We start from the raw sequence: 26305 nt of genomic DNA on the forward strand, positions 1-26305 counted from the left end.
AATATAGTGAAATGAGTGCACAATTTAGTAAAACAAGCACACACTGTAGTAAAATGAGTGCACAATTTAGTGAAACAAGTGCACAATGTAGTAAAACGAGTGCACAATGTAGTAAAATGAGTGCACAATGTAGTTAAATGAGTGCACAATTTAGTGAAACAAGTGCACAATTTAGCGAAATGAGCGCATAATGTAGTAAAACAAGGGCACAATGTCAAAAAGTGCACAATTTCGTAAAACGAACACACAATTTCGTAAAACGAGTGCACAATGTAGTGAAATGAGTGCACAATTTAGTGAAATGAGGGCACAATTTAGTAAAACAAGTGCAGAATTTAGCAAAACGAGCACACAATGTAGTAAAATGAGCGTACAATTTAGTGAAATGAGGGCACAATTTAGTGAAATGAGTGCAGAATTTAGTAAAATGACCGCATAATGTAGTGAAAGGAGTGCACAAGTTAGTGAAATGAGTGCACAATTTAGTGAAATGAGGGCACAATTTAGTAAAACAAGCACACAATTTAGCAAAACGAGAGCACAATGTGGTAAAATGAGTACACAATTTAGTGAAATGAGTGCACAATTTAGTAAAATGACCGCATAATGTAGTGAAAGGAGTGCACAAGTTAGTGAAATGAGTGCACAATTTAGTAAAATGACTGCATAATGTAGTGAAAGGAGTGCACAAGTTAGTGAAATGAGTGCACAATTTAGTGAAATGAGGGCACAATTTAGTAAAAAGAGCGCACAATTTAGCAAAACGAGAGCACAATGTGGTAAATCGAGCGCACAATTTAGTGAAATGAGTGCACAATTTAGGGTAATGAGCACACAATGTAGTAAAACGAGTGCACAATGTAGTAAAATGAGTGCACAATTTAGTGAAACAAGCGCACAATTTAGCGAAATGAGAGCATAATGTAGTAAAACAAGGGCACAATGTCAAAAAGTGTACAATTTCGTAAAATGAACACACAATTTTGTAAAACAAGTGCACAATGTAGTGAAATGAGTGCACAATTTAGTGAAATGAGGGCACAATTTAGTAAAACAAGTGCAGAATTTAGCAAAATGAGCGAACAATGTAGTAAAATGACTGCACAATTTAGTGAAATGAGTGCACAATTTAGTAAAATGACCGCACAATGTAATGAAATGAGTGCACAATTTAGCGAAATGAGTGCACAATTTAGCAAAATGAGTGCACAATTTAGTGAAATGAGGGCACAATTTAGTAAAAGGAGCACACAATTTAGCAAAACGAGCGCACAATGTAGAAAAATGAGTGCACAATTTAGTGTAATGAGTGCACAATTTAGTGAAATGAGTGCACAATTTAGTAAAACAAGCGCACAATTTAGCAAAACAAGCGCACAATGTGGTAAAATGAGTACACAATTTAGTGAAATGAGGGCACAATTTAGTAAAACGAGCACACAATTTAGTAAAATGAGCGCATAATGTAGTAAAACAAGCTCATAATGTAGTAAAACAAGTGCACAATGCAGTAAAATGAGCACACAATTTAGTGAAATAAGTGCAAAATTTAGTAAAATGAGCGCACAATTTAGTAAAATGAGCGCACAATTTAGTAAAATGACCGCATAATGTAGTGAAATGAGTGCACAAGTTAGTGAAATGAGTGCACAATTTAGTGAAATGAGGGCACAATTTAGTAAAACGAGCGCACAATTTAGTAAAACGAGCGCACAATGTAGCAAAACGAGAGCACAATGTGGTAAAATTACTACACAATATAGTGAAATGAGTGCACAATGTAGTAAAATGAGTGCACAATGTAGTAAAATGAGTGCACAATTTAGCGAAATGAGTGCATAATGTAGTAAAACAAGGGCACAATGTCAAAAAGTGCACAATTTCGTAAAACGAACACACAATTTCGTAAAACGAGTGCACAATGTAGTGAAATGAGTGCACAATTTAGTGAAATGAGGGCACAATTGAGTGAAATGAGTGCAAAATTTAGTAAAATGAGCACACAATTTAGCAAAACGAGAGCACAATGTGGTGAAATGAGTACACAATTTAGTGAAATGAGTGCACAATTTAGTGAAATGAGTGCACAATTGAGTGAAATAAGTGCAAAATTTAGTAAAATGAGTGCAAAATTTAGTAAAATGACCACATAATGTAGTGAAAGGAGTGCACAATTTAGTGAAATGAGTGCACAATTTAGTAAAATGACCGCATAATGTAGTGAAAGGAGTGCACAAGTTAGTGAAATGAGTGCACAATTTAGTGAAATGAGGGCACAATTTAGTAAAACAAGCACACAATTTAGCAAAACGAGAGCACAATGTGGTAAAATGAGTACACAATTTAGTGAAATGAGTGCACAATTTAGTGAAATGAGCGCACAATTTAGTGAAATGAGTGCAAAATTTAGTAAAATGAGTGGACAATTTAGTAAAATGACCGCATAATGTAGTGAAATGAGTGCACAAGTTAGTGAAATGAGTGCACAATTTAGTGAAATGAGTGCACAATTTAGTGAAATGAGGGAACAATTTAGTAAAACGAGCGCACAATTTAGTAAAACGAGCGCACAATGTAGCAAAACGAGAGCACAATGTGGTAAAATGACTACACAATATAGTGAAATGAGTGCACAATGTAGTAAAATGAGTGCACAATGTAGTAAAATGAGTGCACAATTTAGCGAAATGAGTGCACAATTTAGCGAAATGAGTGCATAATGTAGTAAAACAAGGGCACAATGTCAAAAAGTGCACAATTTCGTAAAACGAACACACACTTTCGTAAAACGAGTGCACAATGTAGTGAAATGAGTGCACAATTTAGTGAAATGAGGGCACAATTTAGTAAAACAAGCCACACAATTTAGCAAAACGAGCACACAATGTAGTAAAATGAGCATACAATTTAGTGAAATGAGGGCACAATTTAGTGAAATGAGTGCAAAATTTAGTAAAATGAGCACACAATTTACTAAAATGACCGCATAATGTAGTGAAAGGCGTGCACAAGTTACTGAAATGAGTGCACAATTTAGTGAAATGAGGGCACAATTTAGTAAAACAAGCACACAATTTAGCAAAACGAGAGCACAATGTGGTGAAATGAGTACACAATTTAGTGAAATGAGTGCACAATTTAGTGAAATGAGTGCAAAATTTAGTAAAATGAGTGGTCAATTTAGTAAAATGACCGCATAATGTAGTGAAAGGAGTGCACAATTTAGTGAAATGAGTGCACAATTTAGTAAAATGACCGCATAATGTAGTGAAAGGAGTGCACAAGTTAGTGAAATGAGTGCACAATTTAGTGAAATGAGGGCACAATTTAGTAAAACAAGCACACAATTTAGCAAAACGAGAGCACAATGTGGTAAAATGAGTACACAATTTAGTGAAATGAGTGCACAATTTAGTGAAATGAGCGCACAATTTAGTGAAATAAGTGCAAAATTTAGTCAAATGAGTGGACAATTTAGTAAAATGACCGCATAATGTAGTGAAAGGAGTGCACAAGTTAGTGAAATGAGTGCACAATTTAGTGAAATGAGGGCACAATTTAGTAAAACAAGCACACAATTTAGTAAAACAAGCACACAATTTAGCAAAACGAGAGCACAATGTGGTAAAATGAGTGCACAATTTAGTAAAACAAGCGCACAATGTAGTAAAATGAGTGCACAATGTAGTGAAATGAGTGCACAATTTAGTGAAATGAGTGCACAATTTACGGTAATGAGCACACAATGTTGTAAAACGAGTGCACAATGTAGTAAAATGAGAGCACAATTTAGTGAAACAAGCGCACAATTTAGCGAAATGAGCACATAATGTAGTAAAACAAGGGCACAATGTCATAAAGTGCACAATTTTGTAAAACGAACACACAATTTCATAAAACGAGTTCACAATGTAGTGAAATGAGGGCACAATTTAGTAAAACAAGTGCAGAATTTAGCAAAACGAGCGCACAATGTAGTAAAATGAGTGCACAATTTAGTGAAATGAACGCACAATTTAGTAAAATGGCCGCACAATGTAGTGAAAGGAGTGCACAATTTAGTGAAATGAGGGCATAATTTAGTAAAACGAGCGCACAATTTACCAAAACGAACGAACAATGCAGTAAAATGAGTGCATAATTTAGTGAAATGAGCACACAATTTAGTGAAACGAGCGCACAATTTAGTAAAATGAGTGCACAATTTAGTGAAATGAGGGCATAATTTAGTAAAATGAGCGCCCAATTTAGTAAAATGAGTTCACAATGTAGTGAAATATGTGCACAATTTAGTGAAATAAGTGCACAATTTAGTAAAACGAGCGCACAATTTCGTAAAATGAGCGCATAATGTAGTAAAATGAGCACACAATTTAGTAAAACAAGCTCATAATGTAGTAAAACAAGTGCACAATGCAGTAAAATGAGAGCACAATTCAGTAAAATGAGCGCACAATGTCTCAATATACAAAACATTTTGCGGTGACACTTGTAGGGCTCCATAGTTGAAACACCAGTTCACACATTGCTTGAAAAAGTCACGGGGAGGACTGTGTTCTTTATTGTGCTTTAATGATTTAACATGGATTTCTGCACTTTCTGACTTAAGTTTTTTTTAAATATTATTATTTCTTATTTTTGGGTTGGGTGTTAAGATGCGATTGAGCAGAAAACTATCAACCCAATCGGGCAACTCTGCTCTGAGGTCATTTAATGGGCCGATGTGAAAATTCATGAGTCGAGTATCAAAAAGTGTTTTATTGTTTTTGCTGTGACAGAATAAAAAATACTGTCAAAATGTGGAGGGATGAATCCAGCTGTGGTGAACGCTGATGTGTCCGAGAGCCAGGTGTGCGTGTGTGTGTGTTTCATTTCTCCGACTGTCTCTGTGAATGCAGCCATGATGTCACACTGAATGAGAACATCTTTGATTGTCAGCAGGTCCGACTCCTTATTTTGTGCTTTGGGAAAGGAAAGAGACTGAATTGTGCTGCCATAACAACTGACAGACCATTTCTGGGTTTATCACTCAGCAACAATTTGTATGAGACATCTCCAACATGTGATGGAGAGCAGAAACTAATCACCACATTTTAAAAGCTGGAACCAGCAACCATTTGGCATTTTTTATTCCATAAGTGACTGAAAATTCTTAAAGGGATTCAAAAAAATCTCCAATGCACTGATTATTTGTGTCTTATAATAACAGATTTTCCACATGCAAACATGCTGCATTGCCTTGAATAATTGCTGGAGACATGAAAATGCATTTAAAGTAAAGGAAAAAAAACTGAGAATATAAATGTGCACAGCAGAGTGTTTTTCTCCATGGGTTTGCGGCCCCTCAGCTGTATCCCCAGGCAAACATTCACTTTGGCTGGATTTACCCTCCGACATTAACGCACAGCTGTGGAGGATTTACAGCAGTCAGCCTGTGGCGCCACCTGCAGCCAATGCAGCTGCACTGCAGCCAGTGATAATGATTTAAGATGACGGTGAGACAGTGACGGGTTACAGTTGCATCTGAAGCAGATGTTTCTAAAAGGCTCCTGACAGGAGGAACCAGGGGCCACAGCGGTGAAAACAACAAAAAAAAAAACCACAGCAGTAGAAACGTCCGATGCTCCGTTTCTCAAACGCAGTGATCCATTTGTTTGCTTTGTGTTAAATATTTGGGTTACCTGCACCCAAATGAAGCTGGCTGGTTTGTGTGGTTTGAAATGCTCTCAGCGAGAAGTCCTCTGTCCATAAGGTTCCTGCGGCGAAGCTGCGCCTGCTCTGCACCGTCACAACGTGGACTCCAGCGACGAGTCCAGGATGTCGTCCTGGTGACTGTTGCTGTTGGAGTCGCTGTCATAGCTCTGCGGGCTGGACGACGTCGCAGCCTCCTTCAGACGCATTAGCATGTTCATCTGACGGTTACACACAAAACACAGGTATTAAATACTGGACACGTTCACAGTTGTGTATTTTTTGTCACATGGTGTGTAACACTAAAGAGAATCCTGTAAGAAAATACATGTTCCGGGTTCTGATAGAAATCCCATAGAACTCCTGTAGCGTGGCCTTCAACGCCTTCAAGATTTAGGACGCAAGTTCTTCTTAAGACCCTCTCATGCGAGTTCAGAGGGCAATGACCTCCATCTACTTTTTCTGTGTCAAATCAAAGAAGATTCAAAGTGTTCAGTCTAAAGTGACAAATCAGCAGGAGCTACTGATCTCTTGTTGCAAGTGTGTGTGTGTGTGTGTGTGTGTGTGTGTGTGTGTGTGTGTGTGTGTGTGTGTGTGTGTGTGTGTGTGTGTGTGTGTGTGTGTGTGTGTGTGTGTGTTTTGGCTGGTCCTGTTTGCTGCAGCAGATCCATTTTGATACTGATGCATTTGTGGGTTTGAAACCAAGACCTTCCTGATAGGCAGGAGGGCTAACCTCTGTACCACTGCTCGCACATGTCAGTGTTTCATTGGTTTTGCAACATCTTTGTTTGACATTTTTCCACAGCATTGCACATACAAAACTGAAAATCAGGTTAAAGCTACAGTGTGTAGAATTTAGTGCCATCTAGTGGACAGGTTGCAGACTGCATTCTGCTGTCGCCAGTCATGACTATGTTTCCCTTCACAGTTCGTCTTCTTCGGTGATGGGCACTCATGCTGACTTGATATTTTTGACAGTCTGACGGGGCTAATTTCTGCAGAAGTGATCAGTAACAGATTAAAACAAACATGTCAGTTCTTCTTCGGGGGTTTCTGCTCACCAACGGGTCTGCGTCGCTGTCACTCTGGGCCGCCTCTTTCCTCACTCCTTCTCTTGAGGCGGAGTAACCATCGAACCCCACGTCCTCTGGACGCAGCTGCAGCAGCGGTGGCCAATCAGCTGGAGTGGGTGTGGCTGACCAGGGGTAAGTGTCAATCACCCACTGGGCTGGATCCTCCCATGCAGCTCTGCGGCCGTAAAGCTGCAGAGTGACAGGAAGTGTGAACATCAGCATCTATGACTGCTTTTCAATACTTTAATAATAATAATAATGCTTCTCACAATGCAGCTGCCGGTTACTAAAACACTGCAATCATAACCACGTGTGTCACCTGAAGTCCTTCCCGAACTGCTTCCAGCATGTACGGGATGATGGAGTAGTTCCAGAGATCAGTGAACCAAACCCTGGAACCCTCCACGTCCATGGGGCAGGACAGGAAGAGACGAGGTCCTGCAGGAAGCAGATGGCGATCACACCTATGCAGACTTATCGTAACGCAACATTTTCAGCGCTCAAAACGTAATCTTACCAATGGTGACGTCGGACGAGCTGTGCATCTCCAGGAAGCGGTTCAGGTGGTGCCAAACCCGGGGGACCCAGTCGATGATCTTCACCAGCTCCATGTTTCGTGTTCGGGTGCTGATCTCCGTCTCGATCAGCTTCCGCCTCAGGTAGCGGCCCAGGAAGCCTTTTACAGGCTCCATGTGGTTTGCACACAGCACCCACCTGTGCCCAAAAACAAACACCAAACCATCATTTTAATGTACTTGGAGCATCATGGTTTCCAGCACATGAAACTCGTAGCCACTGTTTGTCCAAAAATTTGCAATGGAAACAGTTTTCCACAATTACAGGTCACATGACATACGGAAAGAGTCACATGACATTCTAAAATACACGTGTGGACAGAACAAGAGACAGAGTGTTCCATCTTTTATGAGAAATGATGTCACGACAGTACCGGATTAAAAAAAACAAACAAAAGAAATGGAAATATTTAGCAGGACTTATCGATCCAGTTTTTGCAAGAGTCTCATGACAATACTAGTTTTGCTTATAACTGAAAGATTTACCTGCCACCTCCTTAATGGATGATGGAAATTAGGAGCAGGTGTGGTTGAAGCTATATTAACAGTCAAGCAGTGGTGGCCTTGATTAAAGAGAGACATTTACACAGGCTATTGAGAGTCAGGTCACTTTACCGGCGAAGGTACGACTTGGACGCCGGGACGGATTTCATTGTTGACCAACTGCAAGGTCCCGAAAAGGATCATGGTTACCGGTGGATGCATACAAAGTGTAAACAACGTGGTATTTCGATCAGAAAAGATGTCATGATCCTCCAATACTTCCGGTCACAACTTCCAGTGATAAGCAGGTCTCCAGGAACCAAATGACTTCGCTGCCACGAAATACTACCATGAAGTCAGGTGGTTCAAATTTGAATATGAATTCTTATCATATACCTATAAATGATACGCCAATATGATTGGATAAAACACTAAAGAATAAATAGCAATACACCCTTTTTGCGGACAGGTAATATTTTTCATGCCACCCGAGTAATCAGCCAATCCGGACAGTGGAGCGGCGCCACGACAAAGAGGCGCGGTCAGAGGAACTGTGAAATACTGGTGAGTCACTATTAATAATTTCTTACGTGTCCAACCTCGTAGGTTGATCGTGAAAATTAAATTCATTAGTTCTAAAAGCCATCATAATTATTTATAGGAAAACGTTCTTTTTTTTTCTACTAAGGTTTGAACTTTGAGTGTTTACACAGGAGAGAAAAGTGAGAAAATGTTAATGCCTGTTTGAGAAAAGTGTATAGTGAGGGGTTTTACAGCCTTAAAACATCTATAATAATTGTAAAAAATAACGCTAACTACTTTGCGGATTTCGCCTATTGCGGGTTATTTTTAGAACATAACTCCCGTGATAAACTAGGGACCACTGTATATGATAAACTCGTTATCAACTTGTTCACCAATGAATATGGCTTTTTACACCCTTCAGAAAACCATACAACATTTAGCATTTATAGGTATATGATAAAATCATTATCAAGTAGTTTTACCAATGAATATGGCTTTTTACACCCTTCAGAAAACCATACAACATTTATCATTTATAGGTATATGATAAAATCATTATCAAGATGTTTTACCAATGAATATGGCTTTATACACCCTTCAGAAAACCATACAACATTTATCATTTATAGGTATATGATAAAATCGTTATCAAGTTGTTTTACCAATGAATATGGCTTTATACACCCTTCAGAAAACCATACAACATTTATCATTTATAGGTATATGATAAAATCATTATCAAGTAGTTTTACCAATGAATATGGCTTTTTACACCCTTCAGAAAACCATACAACATTTATCATTTATAGGTATATGATAAAATCGTTATCAAGTAGTTTTACCAATGAATATGGCTTTTTACACCCTTCAGAAAACCATACAACATTTATAGGCAGTGGTGGGCACAGCTAACCAAAAAATTAACTTCGATAACAGATAATCAGATAACTAAAAAGTTATCTTCGATAAAGATAAAACAATAAACCACCCAAAAATGTATCGGAAGTTACAGATAACAGATAAATTCCAATATTATGTCTGGCACATTTACAACTACTAATAAAACAAACTTAATAACTTCTAGTAATATTAAAAGCAACAACAGACCCAAACAATGAGACCACACTTTTTTCTTTCAACATTCTGCGCCTGCTGGAAGCTCTTACTTACTACAGCGCTCCCCACACAGAGGCACCCTGAGAGCAGCCCTAAAACCAGCTCTCTATCAATTACAATGCTCCAGTCAGGCGGCGGTCTTGAAAAATAAAGTCATGCTGAGTTATGGTTTTGATTTATAAATAACCTTAATACCGATAGAATAACTCCATTAATGTCAATTCTGTCATTTGTACAAAGTTAAAATATAACATATATCTTTTAATGTTGAATAATGCACTAATTCTGAGGTTTAGTAACAGACAGATCGCAAAGGATTCTGGGTAAAAGTGCCTCTGCTAAACACTGATTGGTTCAGTCATTCATTATGTAAACCAACATGTTAATGTGACGTCTGTCGTGTGTTGGTGTTTAAAGATAAATGTGCTTTTGTAAAATATTCCATTTTTTATTTGTAAAAACAGCCATTTTTACGGAGCCCTGGAAGTGTCATCGCAAAATGTTTTGCATGTGGAGAGAATGTGCGCATGTTTTATGATGTAAAACGTGTTTTACACTGTGCGAGATGATTTTTCATGCAGGAATTCTTTGGACCGAGTTTCAGCTTAATCGTGCGTCCTGCATCGTGTAGTGTACATGGAGCATCAAGCTGCGGTCAACATCTGACGACCACCTCCTGATCGCCGATCGTATGGTCGAATGAGAATCAAACCTGTTTGATATATTATTGTGGTCGGTCGTTGTGAGGGTTTCCTGCTGCTGAAAGCTACAAGCATCCAAACGCTTGCACTGTGCCTGTGCAAACACTGCAGAACTGGCTTGTAAAGTTGTTATTATTATTATTATTATTTTGCTGTTGTTTTGTTTTTAAACTTCATTTGTAAAAAAAAAAAAAAAAAAAAAAAAAGCCATTTGCAAAGCCAAAAAGTTGATCTGACAATCATCTGATATAACTGAGGTCAAAATAAATAGAACACTGCCATCTACTGGTTCCCAGACGCTTAGTACTTAGGGCGAATACTACCATGAACACTACTGGCCAGTAGATGGCAGTAGAGGCCTTGAAAACAAAATTCCAGATAATCCCTCTCTGCTACATTTAAAATGCGTGGAATTTAACAAACGCAAATATAAGACCAACATCTATAAACGCAGAGAATATATTCAAGAGAGTTTTAGGCACTAGAGTTTAATGCTGTTGTCCGTGGAGCCTGAACAGAGTGTCTGAAATGCATTTGTCCTGTCGTGACGTACTGAGATGACATCATCGTACCCATAATGCACTGCGGGGCAGAGCATGTGCTCACAAAACCTTAAAAATTAGCACATTACTTTAAAACTAAAACATATATCTGATATTTTCACTTTCTAAAACTTCAGACATGACAGTAATTTTAAATAACTTGTCCAAAATTAGTTTGGTTAAAATTTGAACCATACGTTAAAAATATATGCCTCTGGATGACTTAGGTGATATTGCCAGCATATCGGTATGGTGTTAAAGGAAATGTTTTTTGTTTTTTTGGCTGTTTCTCCTTTGTCAGCAGAGGATTGAGACGGTTTTCATACAAGCAGTTCTCTTATGTTTGCAGAGGTTATAACCTTTAAAAATAATGGTTTTTAAAGTTATCTAAAACGATAATCCGATAATGAAAACATTATCTTCGATAATTATCTGTTATTGGATTATCGGAAGTGTGCCCACCAATGTTTACAAGGTCTGTCAATAAAGTATAGGTCCTTTTTATTTTTTTCAAAAACTATATGGATTTCATTCATATGTTTTTACGTCAGACATGCTTGAACCCTCGTGCGCATGTGTGAGTTTTTCCACGCCTGTCGGTGATGTCATTCGCCTGTGAGCACTCCTTGTGGGAGGAGTCGTCCAGCCCCTCGTCGGAATTCCTTTGTCTGAGAAGTTGCTGAGAGACTGGCGCTTTGTTTGATCAAAATTTTTTCTAAACCTTTGAGGCACATCGAAGTGGACACGGTTTGAAAAATTAAGCTGGTTTTCGGTGAAAATTTTAACGGCTGATGAGAGATTTTGAGGTGATACTGTCGCTTTAAGGACTTCCCACACAGCGGGACGTCGCGCAGCGGTCCCAGGCGCCGTCGTTAGCCTGTTTCAAGCTGAAAACCTCCACATTTCAGGCTCTATTGATCCAGGACGTCGTGAGAGAACACAGAAGTTTCAGAAGAAGTCGGTTTCAGCATTTTATCCGGATATTCCACTGTTAAAGGAGATTTTTTTTAATGAAAGATGTGCGGCTGGATTGCAGCGTCGGCTCGCAGCCGCCACGACGCTCCACCACAGGAAAAACACCTCTGTTGGAAGCCTTAAGGACAAGTTGGAACATGCCCAACTGTTAAACAATTTCTCAGATACTCACTCCACTGAAAGCCATCAAAAGCCGCCTGGATTTTACAAATGGTTATCAACACGGAGGTGTTTTTCCTGTGCCGCTGCACCGCGTCGGCTGCGTCCCGACGCGCGGATCCGTCCGCACGTCTTTCATTAAAAAAATCTCCTTTAACAGTGGAATATCCGGATAAAATGCCGAAACCGACTTCTTCTGAAACTTCTGTTCTCTCACGACGTCCTGGATCAATAGAGCCTGAAATGTGGAGGTTTTCAGCTTGAAACAGGCTGACGACGGCGCCTGGGACCGCTGAGCGACATCCCGCTGCGTGGGAAGTCCTTAAAGCGACAGTATCACCTCAAAATCTCTCATCAGCCGTTAAAATTTTCACTGAAAACCAGCTTAATTTTTCGAACCGTGTCCACTTCGATGTGCCTCACAGGTTTAGAAAAAATTTTGATCAAACAAAGCGCCAGTCTCTCAGCAACTTCTCAGACAAAGGAATTCTGACGAGGGGCTGGACGACTCCTCCCACAAGGAGTGCTCACAGGCGGATGACGTCACCGACAGGCGTGGAAAAACTCACGCATGCGCACGAGGGTTCAAGCATGTCTGACGTAAAAACATATGAATGAAATCCATACAGTTTTTGAAAAAAATAAAAAGGACCTATACTTTATTGACAGACCTCGTATAGGTATATGATAAAATCGTTATCAAGTAGTTTTACCAGTGAATATGGCTTTATACACCCTTCAGAAAACCATACAACATTTATCCATTTATAGCAGGAGTGGGCAACATGTTCCAGAAAGGGCCAAGAGGGTGCAGATTTTCTTTGCAGCCACTGACTCCACCAGGTGATTTCACTGATTAATATCACTCTGAGCAGATGGAATCAGTTCATCAGTGAAATCACCTGGTGGAGTCAGTGGCTGCAAAGAAAACCTGCACCCTCTTGGCCCTTTCTGGATCATGTTGCCCACCCCTGATTTATAGGTATATGATAAAATCGTTATCAAGTAGTTTTACCAATGAATATGGCTTTTTACACCCTGAAGAAAACCATATAAAATTTATCATTTATAGCAGGGGTGAGCAACTTGTTCCAGAAAGGGCCAAGAGGGTGCAGGTTTTCTTTGCAGCCACTGACTCCACCACTGATTAATATCACTCTGAGCAGATGGAATCAGTTAATCAGTGAAATCACCTGGTGGAGTGTATAAAACCATATTCATTGGTGAACAACTTGATAACTGATAGCATTTCGTAGTCACAATTCTCTGGGGCTCTGTAGAATATACTGTATGTCAGCACTCACATCAAGAGCATTGGTCCACAGAGAAGAAATGTGTGTTGAGACCTCTCAGGAGGGGTTTACCTGAAGTTGTGATGAAGCTGCAGGTTGGGGGCAGAAGATGTGGCCTGGCTCATGGTGCCAATGATGAAGGGGCTGGACAGAGAGAGAGACCAAAAAATAAATAAATAAATAAAATAAAATAAAAAATACATCAATTATTGTCTAGTCAGGTTTATCCGACGTCAGCGGCTGTTGTGATCACTCTGAACTTCTTACCTCCATCAATGAGGTTGTGTTTGTTTCTCAGCTGGATTATACAAAAACTAATTTAGCAATTTTGATTAAACTGGTGGGGCATGGAAGAACACATTAAATTTTGGAACATGTCCAAATCCAGGGGCAGATAAGGACAGTATCGCACTCAGGATTTACATTTAACAATCAGGATCCAAGTCCATGAATTCAGTTAAATCAAATTAAATGAATAATCTCTCGGTCAGAAATTGTATTAAATGTAGTTGCTTTAAAATCTTTAAAAACACTCGTATGTGTTAATTCAATGTTAATTTGGTGAGTGAGACGTGACAACACATTTCAGATTACAAGCCATTTTAACTGTGATTAAACGTCCTCTTTTATTTGTAACACTGACTGATTGTACTTTGATTTTAAAAAAGTTATTGCTGTGTTCCACTCTGACTTTTTTTTGGACGTATTTCGCTGTGGTTGTGTGGAATCAAAAAGTGATGAATAGAAATGACTTGAGTGAACTCTGACCAGTGCTGGTAGTTGCAGTTGAAGAGGCCGTTGAAGATTTCTCCCAGTGAGCTGACATGATGTAGATTGTCCAGGATGACCACTAGGGGGCTCTCAGCGCCTGGGACACCATTGCATTGCTCAGCCAGGCCCGACAGGTACTGACGCAGCTCCTACCATGAGACACACACACACACAAGAAACTGCAGCCATCTTGGAGAAACAGGGTTTTCTGCATTTAGAATCCATGAAATTCTTAAAAATATAATCAAACACGTACACCGCCAGAACACCACCACACTACTGTTACCCTCACAAGATCTAAAGCAGGCCTCTCCCATGTGGGCATATACCTTAATCGACTTGTGGTCCACGTTGAATGTGACAACAGCATGCGGGGTCAGAGGTCGTCCTTCCAGAAGCAGCAGGTGTCGAGACAGCTGATTGGCCAGGTAGGTCTTTCCTGTGCCGCTGGGACCCGATAGGATAACACGACGGTGCTCCTTCAACAGGGAGAGGTAGCGTTGCAGCATCGGCTTGGGGATGAGCGTCTCAAACACCAGCGAGTCGACGCTCTCAGTACTCACACCTGCACACAGATACACAGATGCGTCAGGACATCACCACAAGTTAAACTGTTGGTCAGTAGAGTTTTCTGCGGCTGCTGCTCTGACAATAATCTCAGGACAAGGAGACCCAAACAACGCTATCGACTGGCAACTGCTGACCTAAAGGAGAGGACTGGAGGTAAAAAAAAAGTTTAAATAGTGTTTTGAACTGGGGTTTGTCCTTTTGACTCTGAATATGACCTGGTAGTCTATTCCATAATACCATACTAGCATAACAAAATGAGGCTTTACCACGGCACTTCACAAAAGGTATTTGGAGAGATGTGCTACTCATTTGAGTTCTGACTGAATGTCGATTGTGTATTGTTTGAAAATAGCAGAAAATTAATTTGTAGCTTTATAATTTACAATGTTATGAATAAGGTTTAATTTAAGCTTAACATTGGTAACATATGTAGGACTGCTTTCTTCCACCTGCGAAATATAGCGAAGATTCGTCCCATCCTGTCTATGGCTGATGCTGAGACCCTGATCCATGGATTTATCTCTTCTAGATTGGACTACTGCAATGTTCTATTTTCTGGTTTACCACAGTCTAGCATTAGGGGTCTGGTTCAAAATGCTGCAGCCAGACTTTTGACACAAAGCAGAAAGTTCGACCACATTACACCTATTTTGGCATCCCTTCACTGGCTTCCTGTCCCAGTGAGATCAGATTTTAAGGTTCTGCTACTAACCTATAAAATTATTCATGTACTGGCACCTCCCTACCTAGCTGACCTAATTAAACCTTACGTACCGGCCCGGGCTTTACGTTCTCAGGATGCAGGACTACTTTGTGTCCCTAAGGTGAATAAGAAGTCTGTGGGTCACACAGCTTTCTCTTATCATGCCCCTGTTCTGTGGAATGATCTCCCTGCATCAATAAAAGAATCAGATTGTGTGGAAAGTTTCAAGTCCAGACTTAAGACGGACTTATTTTCCCTTTCATATGTCTAGCATACTGGTACAGTTTTGTTTTACGCTTTTTACTCTTTTAGTGAAGTTTAGGGCTAGCGGCCGGCGATCACCTTAGTATTTCTCTGTTTTTCTTGTTGTTTAATGCTGGCAAATTATACAGTATTTTTTGTCTTTCTGATGCCTAATTCTGTGTTTTCTCTCTGTTTAAGGTGCAGCTCCATCCAGAGATGGGAGTTGTATTCGTGTTGGCGACCCTCCTGTCCTGTGCGCCAATAGCATTTCTTGTATATTCGTCCGTGAATTGTTCTGTGAATTGTTCTGTAATTTATGTTTGTAGCATGGCCCAAGCAGAGGGTCACCCCTTTGAGTCTGGTCTGCTTGAGGTTTCTTCCTCAGAGGGAGTTTTTCCTTACCACTGTTGCTCTGGGGGTTGGTAAGGTTAGACCTTACCTGTGTGAAGCGCTTTGAGGCAACTCTGTTGTGATTTGGCACTATATAAAGGAAAATAAATTGAAAATTGAATTGAAACATCCTGACTAGTTCATATTGGTAAGTGCCAGTGGTGAGCACAGTTCTGCTAATATGGTAAGTATTAATAACTATTATTAACTAATTAGCGACATTAACATTTTAGTTAGCGGATTAGCTTTTCAGCTATCCTTGAAAACCATCAGTGGACCAATTAGCTTCCTCTAAATTTAGTTCCGCTAGTCTGCTTACATTTTTTGCTGGCATAGTGAGTAAAGCTTAACAGTCAAAACATTTATAAACCCTATAATCATCCATGTTGGTTCTTATCTGTTGCGTGTTTTGCAACAGTCAGACCGCTGTCCCCCAGCAAAAGAGATCAGACAGGTTGCTGCTACTGCTGGTGCAAAAAAATGCTCATTTACTTTCCACATGCAACAGTACAGTGGACAGGAGATATCAAACGCAAAGCACTTTTCACTCATGGTTTCATTTATAAATCAAACTAATTCTGGAAAGTTTATCAACATTAACAGCAACTCTATCATTTTTACAAAGTCAAAATATCAATTACTTTAAAATATCTTTTACAGTAATGTGCTAATTCTGAAGGTTTGAGCATTAACAGGCACACATGCCAAAAGACATTACAGGAAAATGATTCTCCGCTCAATTACCCCCCCACCCCCAGAATCAAAATGCATAGAACACTGCCATTTGCTGGACAGGAGTGTGAATAGCGACCAATGTGTGATTGTTGGTCACAATTTGTTATGAATTACACTTCACAAACAGAAATTTCATTTTTGCAAATGCCTTTTTTTTTACAAATGAAAAAAATGACATTTACAAATACACATTTATTTGTAAAAACCAACACACACGTTACAGTAACTTGATCAACCCAGACCATTTCTAGATTGATTCCAATGTCCTTCCTGGGGTTGAAGGGAGGGTTATTCCTAATGTACATACATACACCTCCACCTCCATGATTATGGTCCTTCTGCACTATGAGATAGCCAGAAATTTCTACCCCAGATTTGAGGACTGTTGCATCTAGTCACATCTCAGTCAGGCCAATAGCTGCGAGATTGTTGTTTATCGCCAAAACTCTTATCTTGTCCAGGAGTAGGCTACAAGCATTCAGGTGGATGACGGTCAGACCCTTTTACCAGAGGTATTCACACTGCATGTCGTTGAGCATCTGTGAGATGCCACTCTTCTCAGACGACTCGGCCCAGATCTGGGACTGTGCGTAACAAACCTTCACTTCTTGGCAGTTGGCCATCGGAGTCCAGCAGTCCTTGTGTGGTAATGAAATCCCGTTGAATGCTGCATGACACCAAAGAGGTGCTCAGCTGCCACCAGGATCATACAAGGTCCTCTCTGTATTATTTCACAAACCACCATGATCCCAATGGTTCTGTTGAAGTATGAAGCTGCACCTGACTTCCACAGAAGCATTGCCAAGCCCAGAAGAGGCACAAACACCACACAGGTCATGCAATAACACCTCACAGAGCACCCCATGACTGCGTGAAGGATGCACAAAGACAACAGCAGATCATCCATTGACGTGAGTTTGGATGCAAACTCAGGAAAAAAGAGTGATATCATTTCAAAATCACAGCCAATAAGTGTGCAATGATCAGGTCTGTGTCACCACAGTTTTGTCCATGAATTGTATAATCCAGAGTTTGAGTCACAGAACGCTGTGTGGAGCTCCGATCAAAAGAAGGAAAAAAAAGTGAGGTTTCTGAAGAGGATAACAGTCACGTGACTTTTTTCCCTCCCTGCAATAGTTTTAAAAAAATCATCCACACGCACGCGTGCACCCACACAAGATAAATCTAAACTGACAAGCGTGAAAAATGAACCATTTAATATTTATCTTGTTTTGTTCTCTCTCTTTCCCTCTCTCTCTTTCGCACGCATGCTCTCTCTTTCACTGAGTGCACACAAACAGTAAGGACAAATTGTCAACTAATAAACCAGTTATGGTGACATTAGCAAAGCAGACATTCACACAAACAAAGATAACTGAAATACATTTCACTGAATGCATGCTGAGGAAACCCTCAGTTAGAAAACAACAGAAGATGGGTGAAGCTGTTAGGGTTACATGTAAAAGGATTCGCATCAGGCTTAATTAATTTTTGATGCTTGAAAGAGTATCACTATTAACCTGACAAACTGAAGAGGTCTAGTTAAAGCAATCATGTATTAAATAATGCAGCACCATCCCAGTACGTTTACCAGGACTGTAGGCAGGTGAGACATCTGTGAATTATTCATTCACATGATGAGACGTGCACTCTGTCTTTGGTCCTCATCAACAGATGGGCGGCTGAATTATGAGCTAAGTTTTTCTTAGCAAGACAAGAAAAAAACATTGCAATAATCAGTTCTGTAGGTAATAAAAGCATCAATCAGTGTCTCTGCACTGGCCTGAGAGAGTAATAATGTCACTTTGGCAATGTTCTACAAATAATCTTCTTTTTCTTTTGGCTGTCCCCGTTAGGGGTCGCCACAGTAGATCAATCGTTTCCATCTCACCCTGTCCTCTGTATCTTCCTTTGTCCCACCAACACCTGCATGTCCTCCCTCAGCTCATCCATAAACCTCCTCTTTGGTCTCCCTCTTCAACTCCTGCCTGGTGGCTCCATCCTCAGCATCCTTCTCCACATATACCCTGGGTCCCTCCTCTGCACATGTCCAAACCATCTCAATCTCACCTCTCTGACTTTGTCTCCAAACTGTCCCACCTGAGCTGTCCCTCTGATATGTTCATTCCTAATGTTGTCCATTCTCGTCACTTCCAAAGAGAATCTCAACATCTTCAGCTCTGCCACCTCCAGCTCTGCCTCCTGTCTTTTTGTTAGTGCCACCATCTCTAAGCCGTACAACATAGCTGGTCTCACTACTGTCTAGTAAACTTTCCCCTTCACTCTTGCTGATATTCTTCGGTCACAAATCACTCCTGTCACCTTTCTCCACCCACTCCACCCTGCCTGCACTCTCTTCTTCACCTTTCTACCACACTCTCCATTACTTTGAACAGTTGACCCCAAGTATTTAAACTGCACTATTCCACTGGGCTCCCTCTCATTCATACACATACACTCAGTCTTACGCATACTGACTTTCATTCCCCTGCTCTCCAGAGCATATCTCCACCTCTCCTGACTAGACTCAACTTGTTCTCTACTCTCACTAAAGGTCACAACATCATCTACAAACATCACAGTCCATGGAGACTCCTGTCTGATCTCATCTGTCAACCTGTCCATCACCAATGCGAACAAGAAAGGACTCAGAGCTGATCCTTGGTGTAATCCCAACTCCACCTTGAATGAGTCTGTCATTCCTACTGTGCATCTCACCGCTGTCACACTACTCTTGTACATGTCCTGCACTACCCTAACATACTGCCACTCCAGACTTCTTCATACAATACCACAGCTCTTCTCTTGGCACCCTATCATAAGCTTTTTCTAAGTTTACAAACACACAACGTAACTCTTTCTGGCCTTCTCTGTACTTCTCCAACAGTATTCTCGGAGCAAACATTGCATCTGTAGTGCAATGTTCTACAAATGATAAAATGCTGTTTTTGTTATATTTCTAATATGTACCATAAAACTGAGACCTGTGTCAAAGATACCTTATAGATTCTTAATTTTTCTTTAACATGAATTTACTGCCCATGTTTTCAGTTTTGGTTCAGGCCAGATAAGCAAGACTTCAGTTTTGCCCTGGTTGTGCTGCAGAAATTTCTCTGCTATCCATGACTTAATATCTAAAATACAATTAAAATGCTCATCATAGGCCCTGGGTCATCAGGAGACACAACAGTGTTCAGCTGTGTGTCATCAGTATTTTTTATTTTATTTTATTTATTTTTTGCCATGCCTCCTATTGAGGTTTCCCATTAATAACATAGAAAGACTAAAAAGTGGAGGGACCTAAAACTGCACCCTGGGGGACACCACAATCTATTTTATAGTTTTTAGAAGAGTATTCATCTATACTAACACGAAATTCTCTGCCAGTAATATAAGAGCTGAACCATTTTAGAACAGCACCAGAGAGGCCAATCAAACCATGAAGTCTAGGTAAAACAATTGTGTAATCCGCTGTATCAAAGGCAGCAAATTCATGTAAGACCCGTACCAAAAGATTTTTCCTTTCCATATTTATTCTGCGGTCATTTATAAAATTGACTAGTGCTACTTCAGTTCTATGACTGCTGTGAAAACCAGACTGGTAATATTCCAGCAGGTATTATGAAAGTTTATAAAATCATTTAAGAATTTTACACTTAAAAATGGCAGATTGAAAACTGGTATATATTTATTAATTGTATTGTAAAAGAGCTGAGGTGTCTAAATTATTTTTCTTCAGAACAGGATTGATCATAGTAGTCTTGAAGGCAGAAAGAAACACATCTGTGTGAAGAGACGAACTGACAATATTAAGAACATCTTCATCCAAAAACCTATGAACTGTTTAAAAACATTTGTGGGAATGGGATCTAAAAAGCAGGCTGCTGGTTTTAACCAGGAAAAAACTCTCGAGTGTTTCCCCACATAATAGTAAGAGAACCGGGGGGATTAAAATTCCGAGGTTTGCATAATAAACGGGATCTCATACAGTCAAGCTTATTTCTGAAGCTTGTTTCTCCTTGTGGTGTTTTGGAGCTGTTGTACCTTTGAGCTGGATATTGATGGTGTTGCTGTCTCCCACCAGGTAGCCACAGGGCAGCAGCTCGGGTGTGTGTGCCGCACTGGGATTGCTGGGCCGGTGTATTTCTCTGATGTTGTAGCCCTGAACACTTTCTGAGCTCAGACCCAGCTGGTTCACCGGGTCCACATGGGTGATGTACTCCTGGAAACACACCGCATTTATTAACATCACTGTTCAGAAAAAGTCATGGAAGAAAACTGCTCCAGCGTCAGGATGTGCTTTTTTAATATGTCCCGTGTGTTACATGTTTTAACTCGCTTTTAAGTGGTGCTTGAACAATGGAAAAGTGCTACTAAGTATTATGGCCATTGTTCGTATAACGGAAATTTCCAAAATATGGCCATCAGGTATTGCGACGACTTTGCGTCTGTCCGTCTGTCTGTCAGCATAACTTCAGTCCTTTTACTGCCAGGGTCTTCAAATTCATAGGGAACATTCTTGGGTCACAGACCTTGGACAAGTTCAAAGATGGCTAACCTGGACCTATTCTAAGGGTCAAAAGGTCACATTCTTTCTACACACTCTTTCACTGATTACATGCTCATACAGCCGAGGGTACTTTAGCATTGCATTACATTTATCACCTTATTTTAAATGAAGTCTTCTTTGCGCATTTTGTGATGACCGCACACCCGAGGTTCCTCTTGGGGATTGACAATAACTTTTTTAATGTTAACTTTAATATTTGATTGTTGCTGCACCAGTCACAGCTCTGTGGCAGCGTGACACAGAGGAAAACACTGTTCAAGAGAAAATATGTGAAATCAAAGTGCATTTTTGTGAAAGGTTGTGTGGCATAATCAACCCTTTGCCTCATTTTTTTCCTAATATAAGAATTCTTTGCATCACTCGACCAAGCTATTCACCAATCACAGTGAGTGAAACTTGTCAATCATTCAGAGTCGTCATGGCGTCTTGGTGACGTCTCATTGTTCCGCTCCAAGGTTTGAGGATGACAGATTTATATACTTTACTGTTATTTAATGAGTGATTTATTTATTTGAATTACAACAATCTAATTTGGTCATTATGGCAACAATAAATAAAACATCCAATGCTGTTTTTTTTTTTGGGGGGGGGGGTGTTATGATGGGATAAGTTTGGGAGCTGCTAATTTAACTGACTAATGCAGTGCCTGTAGGAAGTAGGTATTCCTATAGATAAGTGGGGGTTTGTTGATGATCTCTGTTGAAGCTAGCGCATGAGAACGTTCACCTTGTGATAATAAAGGCCTGGTCGCACGGCACACGGTGTTTGCTGAAAGAAGGAAAAAAACTTATAAAGCCACAAATCGTCGAGAAAAAGTGGACGAATGAGCCGGCACTTCTCCCATCAATGAAAAGCCTGCGAGTGCAGAGCGCAAAAAAGACTGAAATGAAACCGAAACTAGCAAAAGAAAAACAAAGCGAATGGCGACCTTGATGCTGTGATCATTTCTGCAGCGAGTCTGTGCTCTCCACAGCCACCTGCAGCTGCGTTGTCTTGACAACAGTTTTGTCTTCACTACAACGTGTGTGCGCACATGCACGTTGGAGCCACAGATGGCTGCAACATGCGTAAATAGTTAAAGCAGTTAATAAAACGTTCTTGCCGCTATTGTTTCTGGATGAAAATGTTGCTTTTCATCCCATACATGGATGAGTCACGTTCAGCTCATCGGATCTTTAGTTATTGATCCATTCAGATATCGTCAATGTGTCGGACTTGGGAGTTTGGACGAAGTTGGACAACAATCAAACGGAACGCTGATGGTATGGCAACTACGCAAATGATGAGGAACCGTCCATCCATCCATCCATTTTCTTCCGCTTCATCCGGAGTCATGTCACGGGGGAAGCAGCTCAAAGCAAAGCTCACCAGACCTCCGGATCCACACACACCTCCCCAGCTCCTCCGGGGGAACCCCAAGGCATTCCCAAGCCAGCTGTGAGACATAGTCCCTCCAGCGTGTCGTGGGTCTTCCCCGGGGCCTCCTCCCGACGGGATGTGCCCAGAACACCTCTCCAGTGAGGCATCCAGGGGGCATCCAAAAAAGATGCCTGAGCCACCTCAGCTGGCTCCTTTCAACATGAAGGAGCAGAGGCTCGACTCCGAGCTCCTCCTGAGTGACCGAGCTCCTCACCCTATCTCTAAGGGGGTGCCCAGCCACCCTGCGGAGGAAACTCATCTCGGCCGCTTGTTCTCGCGATGTCGTTCTTTCGGTCATGAGCCAAATCTCATGATCATAGGTGAGGGTCGGAACGCAGATTGATCGGCAAATCGAGAGCTTTGCCCCCCTGTTCAGCTCTCTCTTCACCACGACGGTCCGATACAGCGACGCATCACTGAAGACACTGCACCGATCCGTCTGTCAATCTCACGCTCCATCTGTCCCTCACTCGTGAACAAGACCCCGAGATACTTAAACTCCTTCACATGAGGCAAGGACACTCCACCGACCTGAAGAGGGTAAGGCACCTTTTTCCGGTCGAGAACCATGGCCTCGGATTTGGAGGTGCTGTTTTTCATCCCGGACACTTCACACTCGGCTGCAAACCACCCCAGAGCACGCTGAGGTCCTGATTTGACGAAGCCAACAGAAGCATATTGTCCGCAAACAGCAGAGATGAGATTCTGTGGTTCCCAAATCGGACCCCCTCTACACCCTGGCTGTGCCTAGAAATTCTGTCCATAAAGGTAATGAACAGAACCGGTGACAAATGGCAGCCCTGGCAGAGGCCAACGTGCACTGGAAACAGGCTTGACTTACTACCGGCAATTTGAACCAAGCTCCTGCTGCAGTCGTACAGGGACCGGATAGCCCTTAGCAAAAGACCCCAGACCCCGTACTCCTGGAGCACTCCCCACAGGGTGCCCCAAGGGACACGGTCGAACGCCTTCTCCAGATCCACAAAGCACATGTGGACTGGTTGGGCAAACTCCCATTAACCCTCAAACACCCGATGGAGGGTGTTGAGCTGGTCCAGTGTGGCGCGACCAGGATGAAAACCACACTGCTCCTCCTGAATCCGAGGTTCAACTATCAGTCGAATTCTCCTCTCCAGTAATCTGGAATAGACCTTACGGGGGAGGCTGAGGAGGGTGATCCCCCTGTAATTGGAGCACACCCTCCGGTCCTCCTTCTTAAACAGAGGGACCACCACCCTGGTCTGCCAATCCAGAGGCACTGTCTCCAACCGCCACGCAATGTTGCAGAGGCGTGTCAACCAAGACAGTCCCACAACATCCAGAGACTTAAGGTTGTCAGGCCGGATTTCATCCACCCCAGGAGCCTTGCCCCCGAGGAGCTTTCTAACCACCTCAGTGACTTCGGCCTGGATGATGGATGAGTCCGCCTCTGAGTCCCCAGTCTCTGCTTCCTCTTCGGAAGACGTGACAATGGGATTGAGGAGATCCTCGAAGTATTCCTTCCACCGCCTGACAGCATCCCCAGTCAGGGTCAACAGCTACCCACCCGCAGCGTAGACAGTGCCGGTGGAGAGCTGTACTGTCTACAGTGCAGCTCTCCACCGAGGAACCGTCAACGGTCCAGTGAGGAATCATCAACACTGAAAGCAAAACGGGATACGGACAAACTGAGGTTGTCGTCAGAATTTGTGCACATTTTTCAACAGCTTGAAAATTCTGATGAAGCGCCACCTACAGGAACAAAGCTGGACAACAGTTAACCGATGTCTCAAAAATCAACGTAAGTCCTGATTTCTTGTTTCGCTTTGGCTTCGGTGCCCTTCCTTAGTGTCGTGTGACCAGGGCTTAAAGCAAGAAGTGTCTGTGTGTCTGTGGCTCGCATATCTCTCAGATTGTTTGTATATTATTTATTTCTTAATGTATTTCCTCCATCTATTTCTAACGCGGCCCACGTGAACGCATTAGAGATAGGCATCTCTTTAAGGCAGACAGTGACTCATCTTTGTTGGCGATCTTTGTCGAAGCTGGCGCGTGAGAATGTTCCACCTTGTGCCAATAATAACCGATGACTTCAAAATAAAGGTTTCAAACATTAATTAAAAAATTTTTCATAATAAAAGATGCACAGCTTCATGTCATGCGCAAAGTCATATCTGAAAGCTGAGGTCACCGGCAAAATTTCCTGAATATTCGTTTTTGTAAATTGTTTTGTCAATTGTGTCGCTAGCATGGCCCAGGCAGAGGGTCGCCCGTTTGAGTCTGGTCTGCTTGAGGTTTCTTCCTTAGATCATCAGAGGGAGTTTTTCCTTACCACTGTCACCTGTGTGTATGCTCTAGGGGTTGGTAAGGTTAGACCTTACTTGTGTGAAGCGCCTTGAGGCAACTTTGTTGTGATTTGGTGCTATATAAATGAAAAGAAAAAAAAGAAAAGAAAAAAGATAGATGACATATTCAGGACTGGAAATGTTCTTGTATCCATGTCCTGACGTGTCTAAAATCAACTGGCTGTAAAGGTTATGATTTAATCATTGGATTAAACGTGCAATCTAATGTTTTATGTGTTTTTTAAAAATAATATTTAATTCATTGTATTTTCTAAAGATGCGCTTTTACTTTCTTGCTTAAAAGCATAATTAAAAATACATGTACAATTAAAACTGTGGTATGATAACTTACTTGAACTACGTAATGTAGCATCAATATTTTAAGCGTATTAAAATAAGGCCATCCTTTAATGAAAGACATCAGGGGGCTGATACATACTTTTTTAAACTCTGTCTGACTTCATATTTTCATTTATTTGAGACTTCATCATGAAATCACTTATACCAATCAATCAAAAATACTTTACTGATCAATATGAGCCTTTTGACCAAATCTGGCACTGATAGTGGCGATATTATGGGAAAACCTTTTTTTGCTAGTTTTCCTTGATGTTGACTATGACCTTCAACTAATCTTTTGGAGTGTGTCTGACCCTGAATGAATAAAATGTTCTTATTAATGGACACACGTCTAAAAGGTCCATCTGAACAAACTTCAGATGTGTTCGTTGAGGTCCTGTGTTAATCCGTTCTGTTACCTTGAATAGACGTCGGACGACCCCATCCAGCACGTCCCACTTGGTTTTGCCACTGACAGCGATACAACCAATCAGGAAGTGACGTCGCCGGCCGTCCTATGATGGGAAAACATGTCGTGGTTTATCCAGAACTCCAGAACTGAAAGCTCAAATGAAAATATTTTGAAGTAGAGAAGAATATTTTGAGCCGTCTCACCTCGCCACATTTGCTGTTTTCATCCAAGCTGACGACGATCTTCACATGTCGCCCCTCCTTCCTCATCCCGCTATCACTGCCGACGTCATCTAGCAGCATGTCTAACGGCAAGACCACAATCAGATACAGTACAATCACTACACTTCTACACACCCGGCACAAGCAAGTGTATTGTCAGACATGGGGTCAAATACTTTGCATTGTATTTAAATACAAATACTTTAGATTTTCGAATTCCAAATACAATACTTTGTACTTTTCAAATACAAATACTTTATATTTTGCGTATTTCAAATACAAATACAAATACTTTCTATGAACTATAAACAACAAATCAACACAAAAACTGATAAACCGGTTGACAATTTATTGTAAACATAGCATGACAAAATACTATGATAAGTAAAGGATGAAGGATTGAACTTAGAGTTTTCTGGTGTGTCTCAACACGGTTGTCACAGAGATTCCCAAGTTTGAAAAGTATTTGAAAAAGT

At 41.0% G+C, this 26305-nt stretch overlaps 1 protein-coding gene across 1 annotated transcript in view; it reads right to left on the reverse strand.

Annotated features, from left to right (window-relative positions):
* Nucleotides 1-5647: 5647 nt before the first annotated feature.
* nav2a (neuron navigator 2a) overlaps nucleotides 5648-26305 on the reverse strand; it is a 331375-nt gene continuing 310717 nt past the window's right edge. The window contains 10 exon segments of the mRNA XM_034163924.1: nucleotides 5648-5912; nucleotides 6753-6953; nucleotides 7084-7202; nucleotides 7282-7478; nucleotides 13205-13276; nucleotides 13901-14052; nucleotides 14233-14468; nucleotides 20589-20766; nucleotides 25616-25711; nucleotides 25812-25912. Coding sequence (XP_034019815.1) covers nucleotides 5787-5912; nucleotides 6753-6953; nucleotides 7084-7202; nucleotides 7282-7478; nucleotides 13205-13276; nucleotides 13901-14052; nucleotides 14233-14468; nucleotides 20589-20766; nucleotides 25616-25711; nucleotides 25812-25912 — 1478 coding nt within the window. The 3' untranslated portion in view covers nucleotides 5648-5786.

The sequence above is a fragment of the Thalassophryne amazonica genome, chromosome 2 (genome assembly GCF_902500255.1).
Source record: "Thalassophryne amazonica chromosome 2, fThaAma1.1, whole genome shotgun sequence".
NCBI lineage: Eukaryota > Metazoa > Chordata > Actinopteri > Batrachoidiformes > Batrachoididae > Thalassophryne > Thalassophryne amazonica.